General features: G+C 41.0%; 4 protein-coding genes across 5 annotated transcripts in view; 3 read left to right on the top strand and 1 right to left on the bottom strand.

Moving 5' to 3' along the window:
* The window catches only part of ten1 (TEN1 subunit of CST complex), a 233303-nt gene that overhangs the window by 175909 nt on the left and 37989 nt on the right, over positions 1-19405 (bottom strand). The window lies entirely within an intron of this gene.
* LOC311010853 (uncharacterized protein) lies at positions 426-3019 on the top strand. The gene is made up of 4 exons (XM_084005496.1): positions 426-676; positions 936-1043; positions 1161-1451; positions 1988-3019. The coding sequence occupies exons 1-4, from the start codon at positions 526-528 to the stop codon at positions 2038-2040; spliced, it is 603 nt and encodes a 200-aa protein (XP_083861622.1). The 5' UTR covers positions 426-525; the 3' UTR covers positions 2041-3019.
* LOC311011213 (putative ATP-dependent RNA helicase DDX5) lies at positions 5962-13633 on the top strand. Its single transcript, XM_084006024.1, has 13 exons — positions 5962-6118; positions 7131-7314; positions 7428-7524; positions 7647-7780; positions 8148-8213; positions 8830-8971; positions 9119-9279; positions 9638-9810; positions 10230-10340; positions 10525-10586; positions 10714-10773; positions 12241-12462; positions 12815-13633. The coding sequence occupies exons 1-13, from the start codon at positions 6078-6080 to the stop codon at positions 13270-13272; spliced, it is 1911 nt and encodes a 636-aa protein (XP_083862150.1). The 5' UTR covers positions 5962-6077; the 3' UTR covers positions 13273-13633.
* On the top strand, positions 14243-18902 carry polg2 (polymerase (DNA directed), gamma 2, accessory subunit). Of its 2 annotated transcripts, none has more exons than XM_084004884.1 (8): positions 14243-15097; positions 15535-15636; positions 16168-16268; positions 16582-16767; positions 17443-17580; positions 17697-17777; positions 17929-18029; positions 18140-18902. In XM_084004884.1, the coding sequence occupies exons 1-8, from the start codon at positions 14620-14622 to the stop codon at positions 18303-18305; spliced, it is 1353 nt and encodes a 450-aa protein (XP_083861010.1). In that variant the 5' UTR covers positions 14243-14619; the 3' UTR covers positions 18306-18902. The 2 variants fall into 2 exon arrangements, with proteins under 2 accessions (XP_083861010.1, XP_083861009.1); XM_084004883.1 differs by having other exon boundaries at positions 14244-15097; positions 15535-15640; positions 16163-16268.

The following is a 19405-nucleotide window of genomic DNA, read 5'->3' as shown; positions in this document are numbered from 1 at the left end:
CTGTAAAAATCGACTCCCTCAGGTGATGTGCCCTCGTTTTAGTCATGGTGTTTTGGTGGTATTGCACAAGAAAACCATACCATATAAACACATTCAACTGGAGAGAAACAAACATATTTCAAACATATTTTCTGTGTGGAAAAGGGAAGGTAAACTGTAGACTTACATCTTATTTTAAATCTGTATTCAAAGCGGGGGGATAAATCACTATAGTTGAGTATTGACAGGGTTTGTCTTTTGTTTCAGCCTCCCTATAGTCACAAGTAGTTCCTTAACCTCAACTATTATCTCTGGTTATGGGCAACAAATTAAATGTCAAGGGTCACTGGTGAACAGGTGGATTAAGGAGGAACAAGCAGATGCCCAGACAATAAATACTTATGACTTCCTGTATCTCTGATCTTCCCCTTTTATACAATGCCGTCAGTGTGGATGTCCAGCTTAGTTCCATAAACAGACACAGCTATTATTTCAACATTTTAAGCAAATTCTGTAACACTGCGTGTAAGTTGTAATCGCCGTAAGATGTCGGGAGACCTGTCCGCTGAGCCTGACATCAGTGCCAGGGAGAGTATAGTGAACATCTACGTCAGTGCAGAAAGTCTTAAAGTGTATGACAATCCCTGGGTGGAGAACACTTCGCCAAATCCATCAGGACTAGAGATTCAGCACTCAGGTACGGACACGGTGAGCACGAGAAACAAGAGTGTCAGCAAACACAGCATGTCGATTTTGTATTTTAATTCCTTTATTTTTCATGTTTGATTTTCAGTTCATGTTTAGTTTTCTGTGTGGTTTGATAGTGTGGTACAGCAGTGTTTTTATGGTGACTCTGCACACGTGTTTCAATGAAATGTTCTTGTTTTTTATGGATTGCAGCGTACGGTTATGTAGAACTAAACATTGTCCTGATGTTGATTATTTATTTGTGTCAGTCATCAATGAAACCTCGGGAAGGAGGAATCTTTTCAGAACTAATTCAGTGCTTCTGGGTGTGATCTGTCTTCTCCTCCTGGCTGGGATTATTTTCCTCGGGGTCAAATGTGAGTTTTTACTAATTCTGTTTTAGTGTTAGTAGCAGAAACGGCGATGATTGTAATGATTTGATGAAGTTATGGAAATATTCACTTGCTGTTTGGTTGTTCCCCTTGCTACAACAGTGAAGGAAGAAAAAACCAGCTGGAAGAAGGAGAGAGACCAGTTCAGGAGGATAACTGACGAGTTAAAAACCAATAACACTGAACTCAGCGATGAAAGAGACCAGTTATTGGAAGATAAAGACGATCTCGGGAGGATAACTGACGAGTTAAAAACCAATAACACTGAACTCAGCGATGAAAGAGACCAGTTATTGGAAGATAAATACGATCTCGGGAGGATAACTGACGAGTTAAAAACCAATAACACTGAACTCCGCCATGAAAAAGACAAGTTGTGGGACAAGTTTTGTAGTAAGTAAAAATAACACCAGTTATATTTTATCATCTTTGTTCATCGGTAACATGAGAGCACTTTACGGACTATTTGTATCATTCTTAATCCTGGATGAATGGATGTCTATGATGTCACTAGTAAGTAGGAAGTAGGCCGAAGTGCGTGCCCTTTACAGGCAGCCACACCGCTAATGTGGAGTTCCACCTGCGCAATGTAACAAATTTACCCAAACACTGTATCCGAGCACAATGTTGTGGTACTTGTACTTGAATCTTTAAATGTAATGCATCTTTATGCACATTGATACGAATCAGTTATGTTATGCTTCGTTAGTTAACATGTATTGACTTGCATGAGGTGCTGTGAGCATGAACGTGATGTAGTGGCCTGTAGTGTCTTGATTTTGAATAGACTTTGAATTTTGTATTCAGAATTATGCGCTCTTGGCATTGTGACTCAAAGTTAAGTCAAATACTGTTATAATTCAGAGCATTAATACAACAAATACTGCCTTGTGTTTGAATTGATTCAAACATCTCCCTTTGAAACACAGCCAAGGATCCCAAGCTATGTCAGAACCTGGATGATGATGATGATGATTCCTGATGAAGAAAGGATGGGATCGGCGTACTGCTGCGGATCACAGAGCATGGGCTGAAATTGTTGTTTGAGGACATTTCACTGGGTTGTATATCATGTCATACTAGACATCCAAAGGCGTGAACAAGTGTGTGCTTTCTAAAACATAATTTCTTTACATAGCAGACCGATGTAAAGAAATGTGAGAGGACGCTGTGTGGTTGTGTTCGCAGGTTCTTCATCTGAGTTTAAGCTTATTTAAGTATGTTTCGTTTTCCTGCTGCTCTCCAGCTTTTTTCCCAAACGTATCCTTTCAATATCTCACCAATTCCTGTTGGATTCTACAAATAATTGCTACTTGACTGGACTGTTCACTGTCGCACTTTTCCACTGCCTCCGGTAAATCGAACGTCAAGTAGCCGTGTAGTTAGCAGCCGCCTGCCAGCCGCCAGCAACCAACGAGCTACACAGCTCCCTGGTCATCAAGTCTGTGGCTACCGACCAAAAAAAGGACACACACTGGACCTCTCATCCCCACCATCCCAGTCAAGTAGAAGCGCTCCATAACTTTCCAGAATATCAAATCCATCCAGCCCGACTCTCTCTCCTCCCTTTTGACCGACACTATCCCTGGTCCTGCCCTCATCCGCCTCCCCTGTTGACCTGGTCACAACCTACAATGACACCCTCTCCTCCTGTCTCAATCAACTAGCTCCCATACAAACTAAAATTGATTCCTTCATTCACTCCGCCCACTGGTACACTGATCATCTCCATCACCTCAAATCGGACTCGAACCTATCCACCATACTCACTGGCATGAATACTTCCACCTGTATCCTGGAGCCCCTCCCCTACACCCTAGCCATGGCATGTCTCCCCTCACTCTCCCCCGTGATCACCCTGGTAATAAACTCCACTCTGTCCACAGGCCTCGTCCCCCCCACCCTCCACCTTGCAGCTGTCAGCCCCTTACTAAAAAAACACGGACTTAACCTTGAAACCCTCAACAATTTCCGACCCATCTCCAACCTCCCCTTCCTTTCAAAAATATTACAAAGAGCAGTGGCCTCCCAGTTAAAATCTCACCTTGACTGCAATAACCTCTACGGACCCTTTCAATGCGGCTTCAGCTCCAGACACAGTAAACAGCTCTCCTAAAGGTCACAAATGACATTCTCCTCTCTGCCGACTCTGGTTCCCTCTCCATCCTCATCCCTCTCCATCCTCATCCTCCTTGACCTCAGCACCGCCCTTGACACCATCACTTGGCATCACCGGCACTGCTCTCACCTGGTTCTTATCTCTCTGACAGACATCAAGCAGCCCTCAAAACTCACCTTTTCACTCTTGCTTTTAATCTTTAAACTTGTTTGTGTTTTGTTTTTTCTGTTGTTTTGTTTGTCTGCTGGCTTACTTGCTTTGTTCTGTTCTTTTTTGTTTTGATTTAGTTAGTTTTTTTGTAAAGCATCAGCACCTGGAAAAGCGCTATATAAAGCATATGTATTATTATTATTATTATAAAAATATTCCTGTGCAAAGCTGAACTGTTGCTGTATTATAAAGTGCTCAATAAAGGAAAGTATGAAAGGTCTTAAGTATAGCTCAAGGTGTAAATGTAAACAATAGCATTTTCATTCCTCTGCCATTGTGAATATAGCAGTGATTCAACTTATTTTTATATTTTCTGTTCTACATTCCTGCTTCTCATCATCATTTACATAGGAGGCTCTGTATATGTGCAGTTTTTGTATCAAATACCGCGTGACTGACTGTGTAAATCCCTTAGGCTATTTGTCCTCATTTTAATCAGGGTGTGTGTTTTTTTTGGTGTTGTTTTTTTTTAACTATTGCACCACCAAAAATGTACCATTTGCAATTCCTTTGTCAAATAAATTGATTTTTTTTTTTTTTAGAGGATCTCAAACATGATGATAATCATCTCATATGTTACCATTTTAAGAAAATGGCTTTAATACTATATATACAGGAACAATATCATGTTTGTATTCTTATTTTAATTGTGTAGAAAGAAAAGCGTTTCACCCACAAGATGAAGATGGACATCAGTGGGAAATGTTCAGAAACATTGTGTGCCAGAATAATTTTCTGAAGACCGCCAGCCTCCACATTCTGTTAATTCTCTTCCAATTGTGATATAGCCTACATTTGTGCTTTTCTCTTATAAATACATTGTTAATAATTGTTTGTTTGCACTGGAGAGTTACTCGTGGATTATCTGACTGGACTTTGTAGTTGCTTTGCTCCTTCATCTCAGCAGTTCATTTTGTGAGGAATTATAACAAAACCCATCTCCTGCAAAAGAAAATGTTTGATTCATTTTTCAAAGATTTGCTTCATCAAACATCACTGCTGTCTGGTTTATGTACACTGATGTTTTTTTTCTATCCAGGATGTCTGGTGTCGCACAGCCCACCGCCTTGTGTTGTATAAATGCAACTACTTAAATTCACTATTGCCTCTTACTCTCAAAATAGCATGCTGGAACATGTCTTGCAATTATAAATGATTTATACTAGACTATTTAGGCATATCATTTCTCACCATTGGCTCAATCGTCACAGAATTATCTTGATCAATAATAAGAATGGTGATGGTATTCAAAGTCACACAATTAAAAAGTTCATCCCACAGTTCAGCCCAAGCCAGCGTCAATGCAACAGCAACAAGTGTGTTCAGAAATATTGTGTTGAATGAACATTGTGTGGTGGCAAAACCTGATGGAAACTGGTTAAAAGCTTTAGAAATATTTAGAAGTATTTTATTTTCATGTTAATGCAAGAAGGTAATTGTTGAAGCCCTTGATTTTTAAAGTGTCTTTTGAAAAATTGTGAAAAGTAGCCTCCAGCAGAATATGATATAGCAATAAAAACAGACAAAAAAACTAATTCTTCCCCCATGAGTTTTTGAACATACTATATATTTAGGATATGTAGCCTACCTGGATGAATCCTACACAGTTTAAGGACTCATGGCCACCGAGGTTAGTTCATTTTTATTGATTATATTTCTGTGGAGCCATGCATGTTGCTCAATTTTTTTTTTTTATCATAAGTTGTATTTGGTATTCATATCTAAGAATAATTTGGCAACCATCCATCCATCATCTACCGCTTTATTCTGTATCATTATCCTGTATTAGAGTAATCAATTAACCAATGCCCATCCTGCATGAATGTGGGAGGAAGCAAGCAAACCCGGAGAGATCCCACGCTTACATGGGGAGAACATGCAAACTCCACACAGAAGGAACCCGAACCCGACCCGGGAAAAAACTAACCCGGGACCCCCTCGCTGTGAGGCGACAGTGCTACCCACTACACCACGTGCAGCCCAATTTGGCCACCAATTTGAGGAAAACAGGATGGGATGTAAAAAATATTTAAAAATGCAAGCAAAAAAAACTCTTTGCCAGTCTAATCCATTGGCCTTAGCCTATTTTCCCATAAAATCTAAATCTAAATCTGTTTTTGAGATATTCTGGCAACTGACAGAGAAATGAGTGGACAAATGGGACCAAAAGCATAAATCCAAAGGAGGTGACTAGAAGAGTGATGAGTTGAGATTTAGCATCTCTTTGTACTGACAGCGTATATGACTTAAACATTTGATAAAATAATTGTCAGCCAACAGCGCTTTCACGTGGAATCAGGATATAATACACGTTTCCCTTTTTTAATCTTTCTCTTGCCCTGTTCATTCTGTGTAGTTGATAGATGGGTATCAATACTGTCTAATTCAAATATTCATATTTACTTTTAATATAAACAAAGGGATTCAACTGTAAATCACCATCCCTATCTTCCTCGACAGAGCGGAAATAAAATAGTACCACGGGTGTGCCATTCGATGCCGCTGTATGGCGCGCATTGATATTATGTTATCCGCCCGCTCTGACCTCACATCCGTCTCTCCAGACAGACTTTTGTCTGCCGGCATTTTCTTTTTGTTTTCGCCTTAGCTCTGAGGGAAATCTTCTGTTTTGTTGACCGGGTAACGGGATTTAAACGACGTCCGCTTCTACGACAGTCATCTGCTACACAATGCCTGGCTTTTCAGACAGAGATCGTGGCAGAGATAGAGGGTAAGTCAAGGGTCAGGTTTGGTTTTCTTAACGTTAACGGTTGACGTTAGCCAAGATGAACAGCTTAGCATTCGGCTGCTAGTGGTACTGCTGTCATTGCTGTATTCTCAAAACAAGGCCTTTTGCCTTGTAGTTTATGTCGCCACCGGTTGTTATTTAGCTACTCTCGTTAAAAAGTGAAACCTCGCTATTATGTGGTCAAGCGTCTCTGCGTGGCGTCACGATATCTTTTCTACGTTTCCATGTATATTCGAGGTAAAATGGCAGCGAATGACAGCTCTGTGTCGATGGATGAGCAATTTGCACGGCAGCCGAGTTGTTATCATGTGACGCAGTGGTGTGTCTGGTTGCGGATGCACATCCGAGACGAATGTTTGTGTCGCAGACGACCGCTTTGTCACCTACCGGGTTTTCTCGTGTATAACGTTGAATCAAGCTCAATTGAGTCATCTGACACTTTAATGTTGCCGGTGAGCGTTAGTACATGTGCTGCAGTATTTAAGCGCTGTTCATTTAAATCAGCCACTATGAGCAGTGTTGGATTTGTTTACACTTCAATTTGATCAATAAGTACTATTAAGCAACTATTATTATGGGAAAACGCCAGAGATGCTCAGTGTTTGGCACTTTAATATGAACTATTTCTCTGTTTGGAGCGTTGTGTCTTCCTTCACAAATATTGATTACTCTGTCACTTAAAGCTATAATACAATAAAATGGATATTTGTACACACTACTAAGGATATTTGTACAAAATTGTAGAAGTATCCTAAGATTATAGAAGATCCTATACAAAACAGAAACCTGCACTCCCTAATAAGCATGTAATATCATCATCGTGTCTTTCAAACCATACCAAGGCCTCCCAGGGATTCATATGACAATTTTTAACCTGAACAATGTTTCCAGACGCTGTGTAGACCTAACCACGACTAGATAATCATTTTATTTGAGAAACCAAATAACTGTCGGTACTTTATTATATGAATCCCACTCTTTCACTCTTTTCAAGGTATGGTGGAGGACCGCCACGTTTTGGAGGTGGTGGAGGAGGAGGGAATAGGGGCGGACCTCCTCCAGGAAAGTTTGGCAACCCAGGTGAGAGGCTGCGAAAGAAGCACTGGAACATGGACGAGCTTCCAAAGTTTCAAAAGAACTTCTACCAGGAACATCCAGATGCCACTCGCAGACCACTTGTAAGACCTACTTCTTGCTACTTAATTTTCTAAGATTTAATTAATGTGTGCTTGTGGGTATGTGTATTGTGACAGTGGTTGTTATTTTTTTTAATTGCCTCCTTCAATTCCAGCAAGAGGTTGAACAATACCGAAGAAACAAAGAAGTTACGGTCAAAGGCAGAGATATCCCCAAACCAATTATAAAATTCCACGAAGCTGCGTTTCCAAGTGAGTAGAAAATTATAATCCTCCACAAAAATAATCTCAAATAGCTCTTTGTCTATTATTTGCATCATTGTTACAAGTTCTGACATCTAACAAGTACATATTGCATTATCTTACTTCTTCAGGCTACGTCATGGAGGTTATTGCCAAACAGAACTGGACTGATCCAACGCCGATTCAGTCACAGGGGTGGCCACTTGCCCTGAGTGGCAAGGACATGGTTGGCATTGCTCAAACTGGTTCTGGGAAAACCCTTGCAGTAAGTATTTTCCTATTATTATTAGTATTACTTTTTTTTTTTCATAGACCCTTTCTACCCACCACCCATATGAGATAAATTTGTTGTCTCACCTTGGTCAGTAAGACATAACAATATTGGCCAAATGCTTAGCATTTGAAACGGTTTCCGTTGGTGGACTAGGATCATTACACTGTTGCCAAGAGTGATTGGCTCAAGATGGATGTGTAACTATGTGATATTCAGAAATTGCCATTGCCGTTTGCTCATCAGCTGTGGGAATAAAAACATTGTCGTATGATGTGGAAGCTAATGACTGGAAGGCAGTTGTACACATCAGTTGAGATGTATATTTAGAGTCCAGTCCTTTTTGCTTTTCTTTCTTTAGTACCTTCTGCCTGCAATTGTGCACATTCAACATCAGCCATTCTTGGAGCATGGAGATGGACCTATTGTAAGTATGCCTGAAAATATATTGATTTCTCTATTAGCACAGAATGCTAGTAATCTATTTTTTACTAATACAAATCACAATACTACAATTAAAGGCCCACATGATGCACAGTCTTCATATCATATTGATTGATCGATATATTGCTCTGTATATTTCTAAAAATCCACTTTTTGCTGAAATTCAATACTGTGTACCTAAACAAATACGAACATAAACATTGAAACTGCTATCTTTAATGCTGTTTGTTTGCCTTATGCTTCACTTGGCTGCAAGAAGAAGTTTGTCTCTGGTGACAAAATTGTTCAAGTAGCACCATAATATCTTAACAGCAGGGTAAATCCCTTTTTTTCTTGCAGGGGATTACAGTTTGGTTTGTTATACTGGACCAGTTTATATTTGAGAGCTGGGGTCCTGGTCTGCACGGATCATTATTTCAAGTTACTTGGCTCTGTCGAACATTCATGTCCTACATGAATGGATAAGCACAAAAGTAGTTGTAACAGCCCGATGTATATGTTTTACACATTTGATCAATTTATTTGAGCTAAGTGTTAAAGTCCAAATAATTATGATTTTATAAAATTGAAACTGGTGTGTATCTGCATCTTTCTTTTAGTGCTTGGTGCTGGCGCCAACCCGTGAGCTGGCTCAGCAGGTGCAACAAGTGGCTGCAGAATATGGCAGGGCCTCCCGTCTCAAGAGCACCTGCATCTACGGTGGTGCACCCAAAGGACCCCAAATCAGGGACCTTGAGAGGGGTATGCTTGCGTTGTTATTGTTGCTATGTAAATATTACACAATTAATTTGACTTGTCTTTGTCGTTAGGGATTTGTTTCATGATACTGCCGTTTGATTGTTTTATGTTTAAATATGTAATATTATGTTTTTGGTTTTCTTTTTTTAGGTGTTGAGATTTGCATCGCTACCCCGGGTCGTCTCATTGACTTTCTGGAGTGTGGTAAGACTAATTTGCGTCGTTGCACCTATCTGGTGCTGGATGAAGCAGACCGCATGCTGGACATGGGATTTGAACCTCAGATCCGCAAGATAGTTGACCAAATTCGGGTACGTTATGTTATTTTCTTTCACTTCACAGACAATTCCCAGAATTAAGTATACTGTGGCACCACACACATGGCTACTCAGCTGCTTTGTTTATAAGAAATAGTTTGCCCTGTTCCCAAATACAATAAAGACTTAGTTGGTATGATAAAAAATGTATATGATACATAATTCCTCTGCTCAAGAGAGAGGCATGAAATTAATTCACAAGTTGACCACACAATCTGAGACCAATATTCATAGTTCAGAACCATGCTACAGATATCCGACTCGTACATTATTTCTTACAGTTAAATGTGAGAGCTTAATTTACATTGAAGCTGCAAAACTGTGTTGAAGTCCTCCTTTTTGTCCTTACCAGCCAGACCGTCAGACTCTGATGTGGAGCGCCACCTGGCCTAAGGAAGTTCGCCAGCTGGCTGAGGACTTCTTAAAGGAGTACGTCCAGATCAACATTGGCGCACTGCAGCTCAGTGCCAACCACAACATCCTGCAGATAGTTGATGTTTGCAATGACATGGAGAAGGAGGACAAGTGAGTAGAGGGATGCCTTCCTCTTCATTAGACTCAGCTGTGTGTGATTGGGGGGGACTTTGTATCAGTCCATGGCTATGTGTGTTTCAGTCAAGCTCTTCTCTCAAAACCTTGTTAAATAGACAAAATTAAATAAATTAAACTATGACTGTACTCTCATCAGTGCATCATTTCACGACTAAACAATAAAGGTTGCCCTGAGGAAGTAAAATACCAAGTCAGGGCTGGTAAATTAAAAAATAATTAAACACATTGTTTATTTCTGGAGCTAATGATGGAAGTAGCTAAGGAGTGTTCAGCATAACTATGATCTTTTAATCTTTCTTGTTGTTTTGATACCGCCTAATCCAAAATACAGTTTGTTTACCGTTGAACCACATGTCAAGTGAGTGAATTCCTCTTCGTCTCTTCTCTGGCAGACTGATCCGTTTGCTGGAGGAGATAATGAGTGAAAAGGAAAACAAGACCATTATTTTTGTGGAGACCAAAAGGCGTTGTGATGAGCTCACCAGGAGGATGAGGAGAGATGGGTAAGGATGATGATGATGATAATAATCTACTCTCTCCCCTCCCCTCAAAGTATCTGTCCTTTCCTTATTTTAATTCCGTTCATCTGAAAAGTTGCTTATTAAGCTATGTCTTAGATGAGAACTTTTCTTTGTCGTTCCCACTGGTTGTTTCATAACTTTTCTATGTTTAATCTGTCTGTCTCAGGTGGCCAGCAATGGGAATTCATGGAGATAAGAGCCAGCAGGAGAGGGACTGGGTCCTTAATGGTGAGTTTTAATACATCGGATTGCAACTTTCGCTTTAAAATAAATACAAATCTAATAAAGAATCCTTGTCACAGACATTATTGACATACAATTGTTATTGAATTAAAAACTGTCCCTCTCCCTTCAGAATTCAGATATGGCAAAGCTCCAATCCTCATCGCTACAGATGTAGCCTCCCGTGGCTTGGGTCAGTATGCCATTGAGTAGCACCAGTTTCTTATCAGTGTTACACTTTAAAGAAAGTGGGTTTACTTTCTTTAACTTTTCTATGCATTTTCTGAGTTTTTCTCACCTTAAGGTGGAGTCTTTGTGGCAGGCGCTAGGCATGACAGTCCCAGGCCTCGAGAGGGAGAAGGATGACATATTGGAAGTGCTCAACTGGCTTGCCACCCAGTGGGCCTAGAGAGGTGAAAGCTCTTGTGTGCCAGTGATCTTCAAAAGGCTCTGTGGCTAAGCCTTTGTCTCCGATATGTTGTTGAAATACACACATCTGTTCTCTGTCCATGGATTTCACCTGACAGACGCCATCCAGCTGTTTCCAACTCAAACGTAAAAAATAGGAAAAAGAAAAAAAACATATATGCTTGATGTTGTGACTTTTGCCTTGCATGCTGTTGTGTTAGAGAGCACTGTATTGCAAGTCACTTGTTTGAGATTTGGAACAATTGTTACCTTTTCGGAGCTTGTATCACATAGCATGGGTGCTTGTGAGCCTGTCTTAAGCTTTCAGTTATTTTCTTTTCCCGTCAAAGTGCTGGATTTCTTGGAATGGAGAGAGCAGTTTGAAATCTTTTGTCTCTGAAAATTGATGAGACCTGGCACATGTGTTTAGGGGGTAGTGGGAACATCTAGTGAGAGGAGAAAGAGAGTGAGACAGCTCAAACCAAAGTTCCTCCCTCGCCTGCGTTTTATAGTCATGTCGAGACCTGCCAACGAGAGACATTTTCTCAAGTGAACACTGGCTTCTTGGAAGATCTTGCCTTGATGAGACTGATGAAGGGGTTTGGGGGGGGAATTGTTCCGTGCTCGGTGAGGGGTCCCACAGGGTTCAATGCTCTGGCCTTTTTCATTTTTTTTGAAGGGGCCCCTGTTCAAATTAGAACTTGGTCTATTTTGTCTTGGCAAGACATGCAGTGCGGCCTTTGATATCAAGCTTCTTTTGAGAGTGTACTGGGTAAAACGGACCTGCAAAAAATGTACCCCCGAATGGTCCTATATTGGCACGAGGAGGACCCAGTGCATATCCTGGCCCAACTGCGTAGAAGCTCCTGGATGTCACTTGACAATTTGTGGGGGATTTCGCTGCATTGGGAAAGGACTAGTGAATGCATACTCCTTTATGGTAAGACTTGAATCTATTTTTTTCTTTCTCCCTTGCTTAACAAAAGGGAGAGTGAATGTCTTTTGGATCTTTTTGATTATGGTAAGCAATTGGAGTGTGCATCGTTTCTCTCTTCCCACAGTAGTATTCCCATGGAGTAGATGTATACACAGTCTTATGCTGTTCTAACACATTTTACTCCACAGCCTAATGACCAATTTCTTCCCCCAGCCTCCACAGTTCCTAACTTTTCCCTTTGATCTGGCTGTTGTGGTGTGCAAAATCCTGTGTGGCCTCCATGTTTTGTTTTGCCACACTGCAACACTTTCACAGATGTGGAGGATGTGAAATTTGTCATCAATTATGACTACCCTAACTCCTCCGAGGATTATATCCATCGCATTGGACGCACAGCCCGCAGTCAAAAAACGGGCACAGCCTACACCTTCTTCACCCCCAACAACATGAAACAAGCCAGTGACCTGATCTCTGTGCTCCGTGAGGCCAATCAGGCCATTAACCCCAAGCTGATCCAGATGGCAGAGGACAGAGGAGGTACAATCTGATACTTGTTTACACTGATATTGGCTTTCATTAGATATGTGAATCGATACTTTGACTCAACTTTATGAAGAAGCCAATCTTTGATTTGTTGCTGTCTCAGTCTTTTAAGACGTGCCTCTTTACATAAATGTTTTTAAAAGCACTATGATAAATCTCTCAAATTTTTGTATGCCTATAGATAACTGTGATTGAGCCAATTTTAAGTCCTTGAGTTTCTTTTTCTGTCAGATTTATTTATCTTGTTGGTGTCTCTTGGTGTCACTGTCATGTTTTTTTCAGTAGTTTCAGTGTATTAATAGTCTAAACAGATTTGTTCCTCTCCTCTTGTCTTCATCTCATGCAGGTCGTGGAAGGGGGGGAAGAGGTGGCTACAAGGATGACCGTCGTGATAGGTATTCTGGGGGTGGGAGGAGCAACTTTGGCGGAAGTAGCTACAGGGACAGGGACAGTGATAGAGGGTTTGGCAACGGGCCGAAGAGTACCTTTGGTGGGAATAAGGCCCAAAATGGTGGCAGCTATGGAGGTAACAGTGGTAACTCTAGTGGTAGCTATGGCAACAACAATTATAGCAACAGCAATGGACAGGGAAACTTTGGTGCTCCAGCAAATCAGGTGGGTGCCTTTGGTAACCAAAGCTTCCAGGGCCCTCCTCAGTTTGGGGCCATGCAGAGGGCCGCTCAGAATGGCATGAACCACCCACCATTCCCATTCAACTCTCAGCCACCGCCATCACAGGGCCAACAGCCACCACCCCCACCACCAATGGTGCCCTACCCCATGCCACCACCCTTCCCACAGTAGATGTGGTATACGCACAATATATGGAACCAACTTGATTTTGGTTTAGTCTTGAAATCTTACAGTATGATTATTATTATTATTATCCTTTGTACTGTTTAACGTTTTTTTTTGCTTACAGCAGGGTTGGAATTATTCAGTAAACCCAGAGCATTTAATGGAGTAATAGACACGTCTCCTACAGTGCAATTATGATTGCAGCACTTTTCCTTGACTGTTTTTTTTTGTTTTGTAACATTCCTCAGTAATTTATTTTTACTAGGTAATGCAGTGTTTTAAGTTTGTGGTATGTTTTAAAGTGATGTTATGAAGATCATCTAAAAAGGGTGCGTGTTACCCTTTTCAAATAAAATAAGAAAATGGGGACCTGTGTGTTGTGTTAACTGTGTGAAATGAATCATTGGAACGGTTATTGTTTTGATAAATCAGCATGTGCAGTGTTATATTTATAGGTTACAAAGTGAATAGGTTTGAAGTCAGATGGATGGAATGAAAGAAGTCGCACTGCATTGACTTGCTAATATTGAGCTGACTTGCAAGAAAAAAGTGCATGTTATGGGGCATCATGGATCTTTGCAATCCCTGGATGTTCCCGCCCCACATTTTGGGAGCAATAGGTGGATACTTATTGACTGGTTTCATCTTTTTTGGGGGGAGGGGGATTACTAAAGTTATCAAACTACTTTTAAGCAACAGAATAAAAGTATTTACTCACCAGCATCTTATTCGGTCATCTAAACCTATTAAGACTATTGAAATATTGACAATTTAATTAACTAAATAAAAATATATATTTAAAATGTAGGTAAACAATACCCTTATTTTGTCACAAAATAATCTCGAATATGAAGGAAGTTAAATCTTATTTAAATCTGGTACCCGGTATTTCATATCGACACTGAATGCACCACTTGACGGTCAGACTTACGTAACCCGGATGTAAAATGTATCACTTCCTGGTCATACAGTACATGTAATGTAACTCCGGTGAATTTCAAACGTTGTCCAGCGGTTATTACCACTGCACATTAACTGTGTGGCAACAGTAGCGGGAAACTGCCACGCGTGTGTATTTTGTTTAAAACACTTTAAAGCTTTTGCTGGATGTAGCATACACGCCGTTAGCTAGCTGCAATATGCTATCAAACAACGCTGAAGAGGCGGAGGGTAAAGTCACCCCTCACTGAGCTTGTATTTTTGTGTTAACTATCGTTTAAAAGGAGGCCTGGATTAAAGCCTGTAATGTACATCGTTTATTTTACATTCGCATGTAAAGTTTATTTGGACTTACTCATGAGGATTCATCACTTCTATAGACACTCTTTGGATTGACGTCTCGAGTTTGTCGGCATGTTCTCTTTCTGTGTGAGAAACGTCCCATCAAGCCGTCAGTGCGTGCTAAAACCCGTCACACTGGCTCTGCAGCACACCGGGAGATACTGCACTACAGCGGCGAGTGAGGACTCGGTCAGCACTCTGCTGCAGCTCTGTGTGGACAGACACTATGTGTCTCCCGGTCGGACTAACGCGGAGCTGTTTCGGCGTGGGATGAGCTGCAGCTACGGCCCTCTGGGCATGGAGCTGCGGAGGAACCTGCTGGACCAGTGGTGGCGCTCCGTGACCCGGTCCACGGCTCAGGTGTTTGGGATCAACACTCTGAGCAGCGGCGGGGACACGGGCCCGGATGGACGGGGGCAACTGAGGGTTGTTGAGTTTGGACATTTAAAACGCTTGCTCGATGAGCAAGAAGTGAGCAAGGAGCTGCTCATCCAGAAGGTACACACGCTCATTGAGAGGTCCCCATCTCTGAGGACAAACTTTCTGCAAGGTAGAACAACAGTCCGGAGAGACTCACCGCTCGATTGTATCATGTTGATGGGATCTTACAAGTAGCTATTGTCCTCTGATGTCTTTTATTATATAGGATGGTAACTGGTAGTTTTCAGGGCTTCCATAAAACACTATATTTAGGTTTAGGGTCATGATGGTTTAAGACAGTAACTCTCTGCAAAGGTGCTGGGATTTGTGGCCATCCTCAACTTCGATATCAGTTTATACATCACTGATTTTCAACCAAATCTTGCACCAGTCAAATTTTGTAGAGGAATAAAAAGGATTGTGCATCACTCTTGGTGACATGACTAATGTCACATCCTCATCTTGTAGCGTAACAAATAAACTGCGTTGTTCCACTTTAATCAAATTCTTTGTTGGAGTACAGCAGTAGAATGAATTGACTACAATATCAGTCCGGTTTGTTCTCAGGTGCCTTGGAGCAATTTGTCCCCTCATTGGAGCTGGTGAACAGGAAGCTGCCCTTCGGCCTGGCTGAGACTGGACTGTGTTTCCAGCCCTCAGACAGCTCTGGTTGGTGAGGCAAGATACTTGTAAAAAAAAAAAGTGTATTCTTCTTACAGATCATTTAATTTTTATCCTTCATGCTCAATGTTGCTTGATGAGTTACCACCACAGTGGTATGAATACCACTTGTATGTTATATGAAGACAGTATATGGACGTAGCAATAGTGTGTCTTCAATAGGAAAAAAAACATATATTTTCTAAATTAGTACACCTTTTCTATCCACTAGTCTCACTGTGGGATGCTAGCAATATGGTAAGCTCCCTGACTGCTAATTCCATGAAAAGGTACATCAATATGAGCATGTAATCAGTATATTAGACTTCTATTTGGCTTTTATGGCCATTTCCAAAGACAATGCCAGAAAGTGCATGTGATCATTTCATTTTGATGGATATGAATGTTGAATAATTGTTTGCATTTATGTTGTTGAAAACTTTATAATTTAACCAGGTGGAGATTTTACTTTCATGCTGTATTTCATCATAAAATAGTACTATTTAAACACTAATGTAACTTATTTTTCTGCCAGCCCAGCTGAGGTCACCCAGACATCTCTGGTGTGGTTCTGCTCTCCTCGTACCTCTTCACAGTGGCTGGATCACTGGACGCGACAGAGACTGAAGTGGTGGAGGAAGGTGTGTATTGTTAAATATTAGGCGGTATTTCAGAGCACTGCATGGAAGCTGAACAGATCCTCATCATCACTCTGATATGTGCACATTCTTCACACGTTGAAAAAAGTATGTGGCAGAGGTTGGTGCAGATTTTGTTGTGATTACAATACATTTATAATTGCAAGGTAGTTTTGCAGTCTTTTATTTGCTAATATTGTGCAACATTCATTAGCTGGAGCACAGAAAGCTGTTATGGTTCTTAGTCAGAAAAGGTGCAGTCCCCTGTCAAGGGGTGTATCTTTAATGATAACCATAAAATCCTGTATCTTTCCAGTTTGCCCTGTCTCCTTCAGACTTCAGCAGTAACGAGGTCCCAGAGGAGGAACTCGAGGAGGCGGCATCTCGGGGTGTGAGGATCATCTACACCTTCCCATGGGGGCCGGAGCCCCTGGAGACTCTGTGGAGCAGAGGAGACACCGAGCTGCTGCAGACACACAAAGGAGTCCGGTCTAAGCTACAGGTCGGTCTGCTTCTCCCTTTTTATTTGGATGTCTTCATGGTGACACCCTCTTTTTTTTTTCTCTCTCTTTTTTTTGTAAATGTGCTTTCTACGTCTGCATTCAGTTTCTTATTATTTTGGCATTATGCTGCCATTGTTGAAAAGTCAAGTACAGAGTGTAGAAGCATTGTAGTTTGTAACATTAATCTAGCAATCATGCTTGACGGAGACATGGAGATACTTCCAGAGAAGTTAGAAGAATAGTGGTCAAGTATTACTTGGTCAGAAGACTGCAGGGGTGTTACTTCCTTCAGGTCCATTTGGTGATATTTGTCTATAATATACATATTAAAAAGTAGTTTTACACAGTCTTAATGTACTTTTGTTAGGTGGAAGAGAAATATTTTACCACCTCGTGATGAACAATATTGAACCATGTTGATCGACGCAAAACTATTTCTCCCCCCCCCCCCCATAATATGTGGTACCACCTACAGGAAAAGCGCAGGTGTCAACGATAAAATGATGAAGCCATTGTTCGTCAATGTTATTAGTAACACCTTTGCTCATCGCACTGCATCAAAACGTTCAAGGCATGTTTCAAAAACATGCAGACAAGCAGATGTTTTCTACGATTCTTGCCTTTCTTCACGGTAATCACATACAGTGTTAATTATCTTTCCAAACATGATTCAGTGCCGAGATGGTCGTAAGTCGGTTCCTCATGTCCTCTCGGTCACCGGGAACGTGGACCGTGGTGCGATGGCCTTTCTGTCCAACTCACTGCAGCGGCTCAAGAAAGAAGGCGGCAAGCAGAAGCTGCTGCAGAGAAAGGTGAAGGTCCACAGCTGATCCACTTGTAAACATGAAGATATATTCCAGCTCGCCACTTGCCCTCTCTTTTGTGATGTGATCCTCTGTCACTAGTTTTGGTTCACTGTTGATTTCAGGTTCTGAAGTTGCACCCAGTGTTGGCTCCGGTCAAAGTGGCTTTAGACATTGGCAGGGGAGCCACTATGGAGCTACGGCAGGTAAGAAAGACATCTATTGACATCCGTGTTGTTTATTTAAAAACAAATCGTAATTACATTGTGAACACACATCTTAAAAGTGACTAATTGAACGTGTTCACTGCTTAGTGAAGGGTGAAAATAGATGAATGACCATTTGATTATTTTGTAGGTTTGTGAAGGACTGCTGCAGGAGTTTATGGAGGCTAAGATCTCTGCATGGCCTGGGTATCTCGAAACTCTGCCAACGTCACTGGAGCAGCTGAACGCAAAGTAAAGTGCAACTCAGCATCGTTATGGAAGCAAAATGGCTCTTTATGAGCAAATGATCTGCGTTTCTTTTACTGTGAGCTGATGCGTGCCTCTGTGTCGATGCATTTTAGGTATGATGAGATGGGAGTGCTTTTCACTGTGGTGATTAGTGAGAACACGCTGGAGAGCGGCCTCCTCCAAGTCCGCAGCAGAGACACCACCATCAAAGAGACTAAGCACATCTCTGAGATCAAGAACTTTCTCTCCACATACATTTCTGCTGCCGAAAATATCTGAATGGACGTTTTGTTTTGGCAACTAAAAGGAAAGTCAGAACTTTGTGCTGCTTCAGTTTTCCACCCTTTCCAGGTACAAAGCTTCGGCACATCTACCAGACAGGACCTACTTAGGAATTGTGGATGTTTGATGTTTAGGTATGTTTTGCTGATTGTTGGCAATTATGTACCTGGTTTTTAAAGGAAATGAAACCTGTGTGTGTGTGTGTGTGTGTGTGTGTGTGTGTGTGTGTGTGTGTGTGTGTGTGTGTGTGTGTGTGTGTGTGTGTGTGTGTGTGTGTGTGTGTGTGTGTGTGTGTGTGTGTGTGTGTGTGTGTGTGTGTGTGTGTGTGTGTGTGTGTGTGTGTGTGTGTGTGTGTGTGTGTGTGTGTGTGTGTGGGGGGGCATTGTTTATGTAATTGTATTGGGTAAGATGTAAGGACTTTCACTTGTCCTACAGCCTCTTCTCAGTACTTCAAAGGCAAAGAGGTGGATCACTGCATTTGATCAGGTTTCATTTCAGTCTGAATTCATCAGGGTGATTTTTTTTTAATATTTGAGGAGGATTGCATGTTTGGTGTGATTATTCCTCTCACTTTCTATTAAAATATACAGTGTCTCTTCATAGTTAATTTTTTTTGTTGTGATTTGTGAATCAATATTAATATTTTTTTGAGGTTCGAAAATCATTCTTGACTCTAGAAAAACTGTTCATGAGTTTTGATTTATATTACAATCTCCATATTTCACATGTATATCTAAACTCTATGCAACAGGGACTTTGAGAAAATCAGGTTAATAAATGATTTCCTGACCCCACAAGGCATTTAATAAGTTAATAATATGAATATCTACACACTTATACCAAAGCTAGAATGGATTCCTTTCCAATTTTACGGTAACATCAGGCAGGGTTGTCCCAGAAAAAAGCACAAATCAACAGCCATGATTTAATAAACGGCTTCAGCATACAGTCCAATAAATAAAACATTTTTATGTTCAAAACAGAAACATTTATAAATGAACTATTTCTTTTAAAATACTATGGCATCAGGAATTAATTCTAGTTTTGGTAAAACTATAGATAAGTCACAACGTAAAGACGCTCCAGTTAAATCTCGC

This window comes from Eutrigla gurnardus (assembly GCF_963514095.1).
Source record: "Eutrigla gurnardus genome assembly, chromosome: 3".
Lineage (NCBI taxonomy): Eukaryota > Metazoa > Chordata > Actinopteri > Perciformes > Triglidae > Eutrigla > Eutrigla gurnardus.
Note: the sequence above shows the minus strand (reverse complement) of the source record. Positions and strands in the feature narration are given on the sequence as shown.

Bases quoted from the DNA above. Each gene is read 5' to 3' on its own strand.
- LOC311010853 (XM_084005496.1), top strand. From the start codon at position 526: ATGTCGGGAGACCTGTCCGCTGAGCCTGACATCAGTGCCAGGGAGAGT. The intron at 677-935 runs GTACGGACACGG...TATTTGTGTCAG, and splicing joins ACTAGAGATTCAGCACTCAG to TCATCAATGAAACCTCGGGA. The intron at 1,452-1,987 runs GTAAGTAAAAAT...TTTGAAACACAG, and splicing joins GTTGTGGGACAAGTTTTGTA to CCAAGGATCCCAAGCTATGT.
- LOC311011213 (XM_084006024.1), top strand. From the start codon at position 6,078: ATGCCTGGCTTTTCAGACAGAGATCGTGGCAGAGATAGAGG. The intron at 7,315-7,427 runs GTAAGACCTACT...CTTCAATTCCAG, and splicing joins ATGCCACTCGCAGACCACTT to CAAGAGGTTGAACAATACCG. The intron at 9,280-9,637 runs GTACGTTATGTT...TGTCCTTACCAG, and splicing joins AGATAGTTGACCAAATTCGG to CCAGACCGTCAGACTCTGAT.
- polg2 (XM_084004883.1), top strand. From the start codon at position 14,620: ATGTTCTCTTTCTGTGTGAGAAACGTCCCATCAAGCCGTCAGTGCGTG. The intron at 15,098-15,534 runs GTAGAACAACAG...GTTTGTTCTCAG, and splicing joins GAGGACAAACTTTCTGCAAG to GTGCCTTGGAGCAATTTGTC. The intron at 16,768-17,442 runs GTCGGTCTGCTT...AACATGATTCAG, and splicing joins GAGTCCGGTCTAAGCTACAG to TGCCGAGATGGTCGTAAGTC.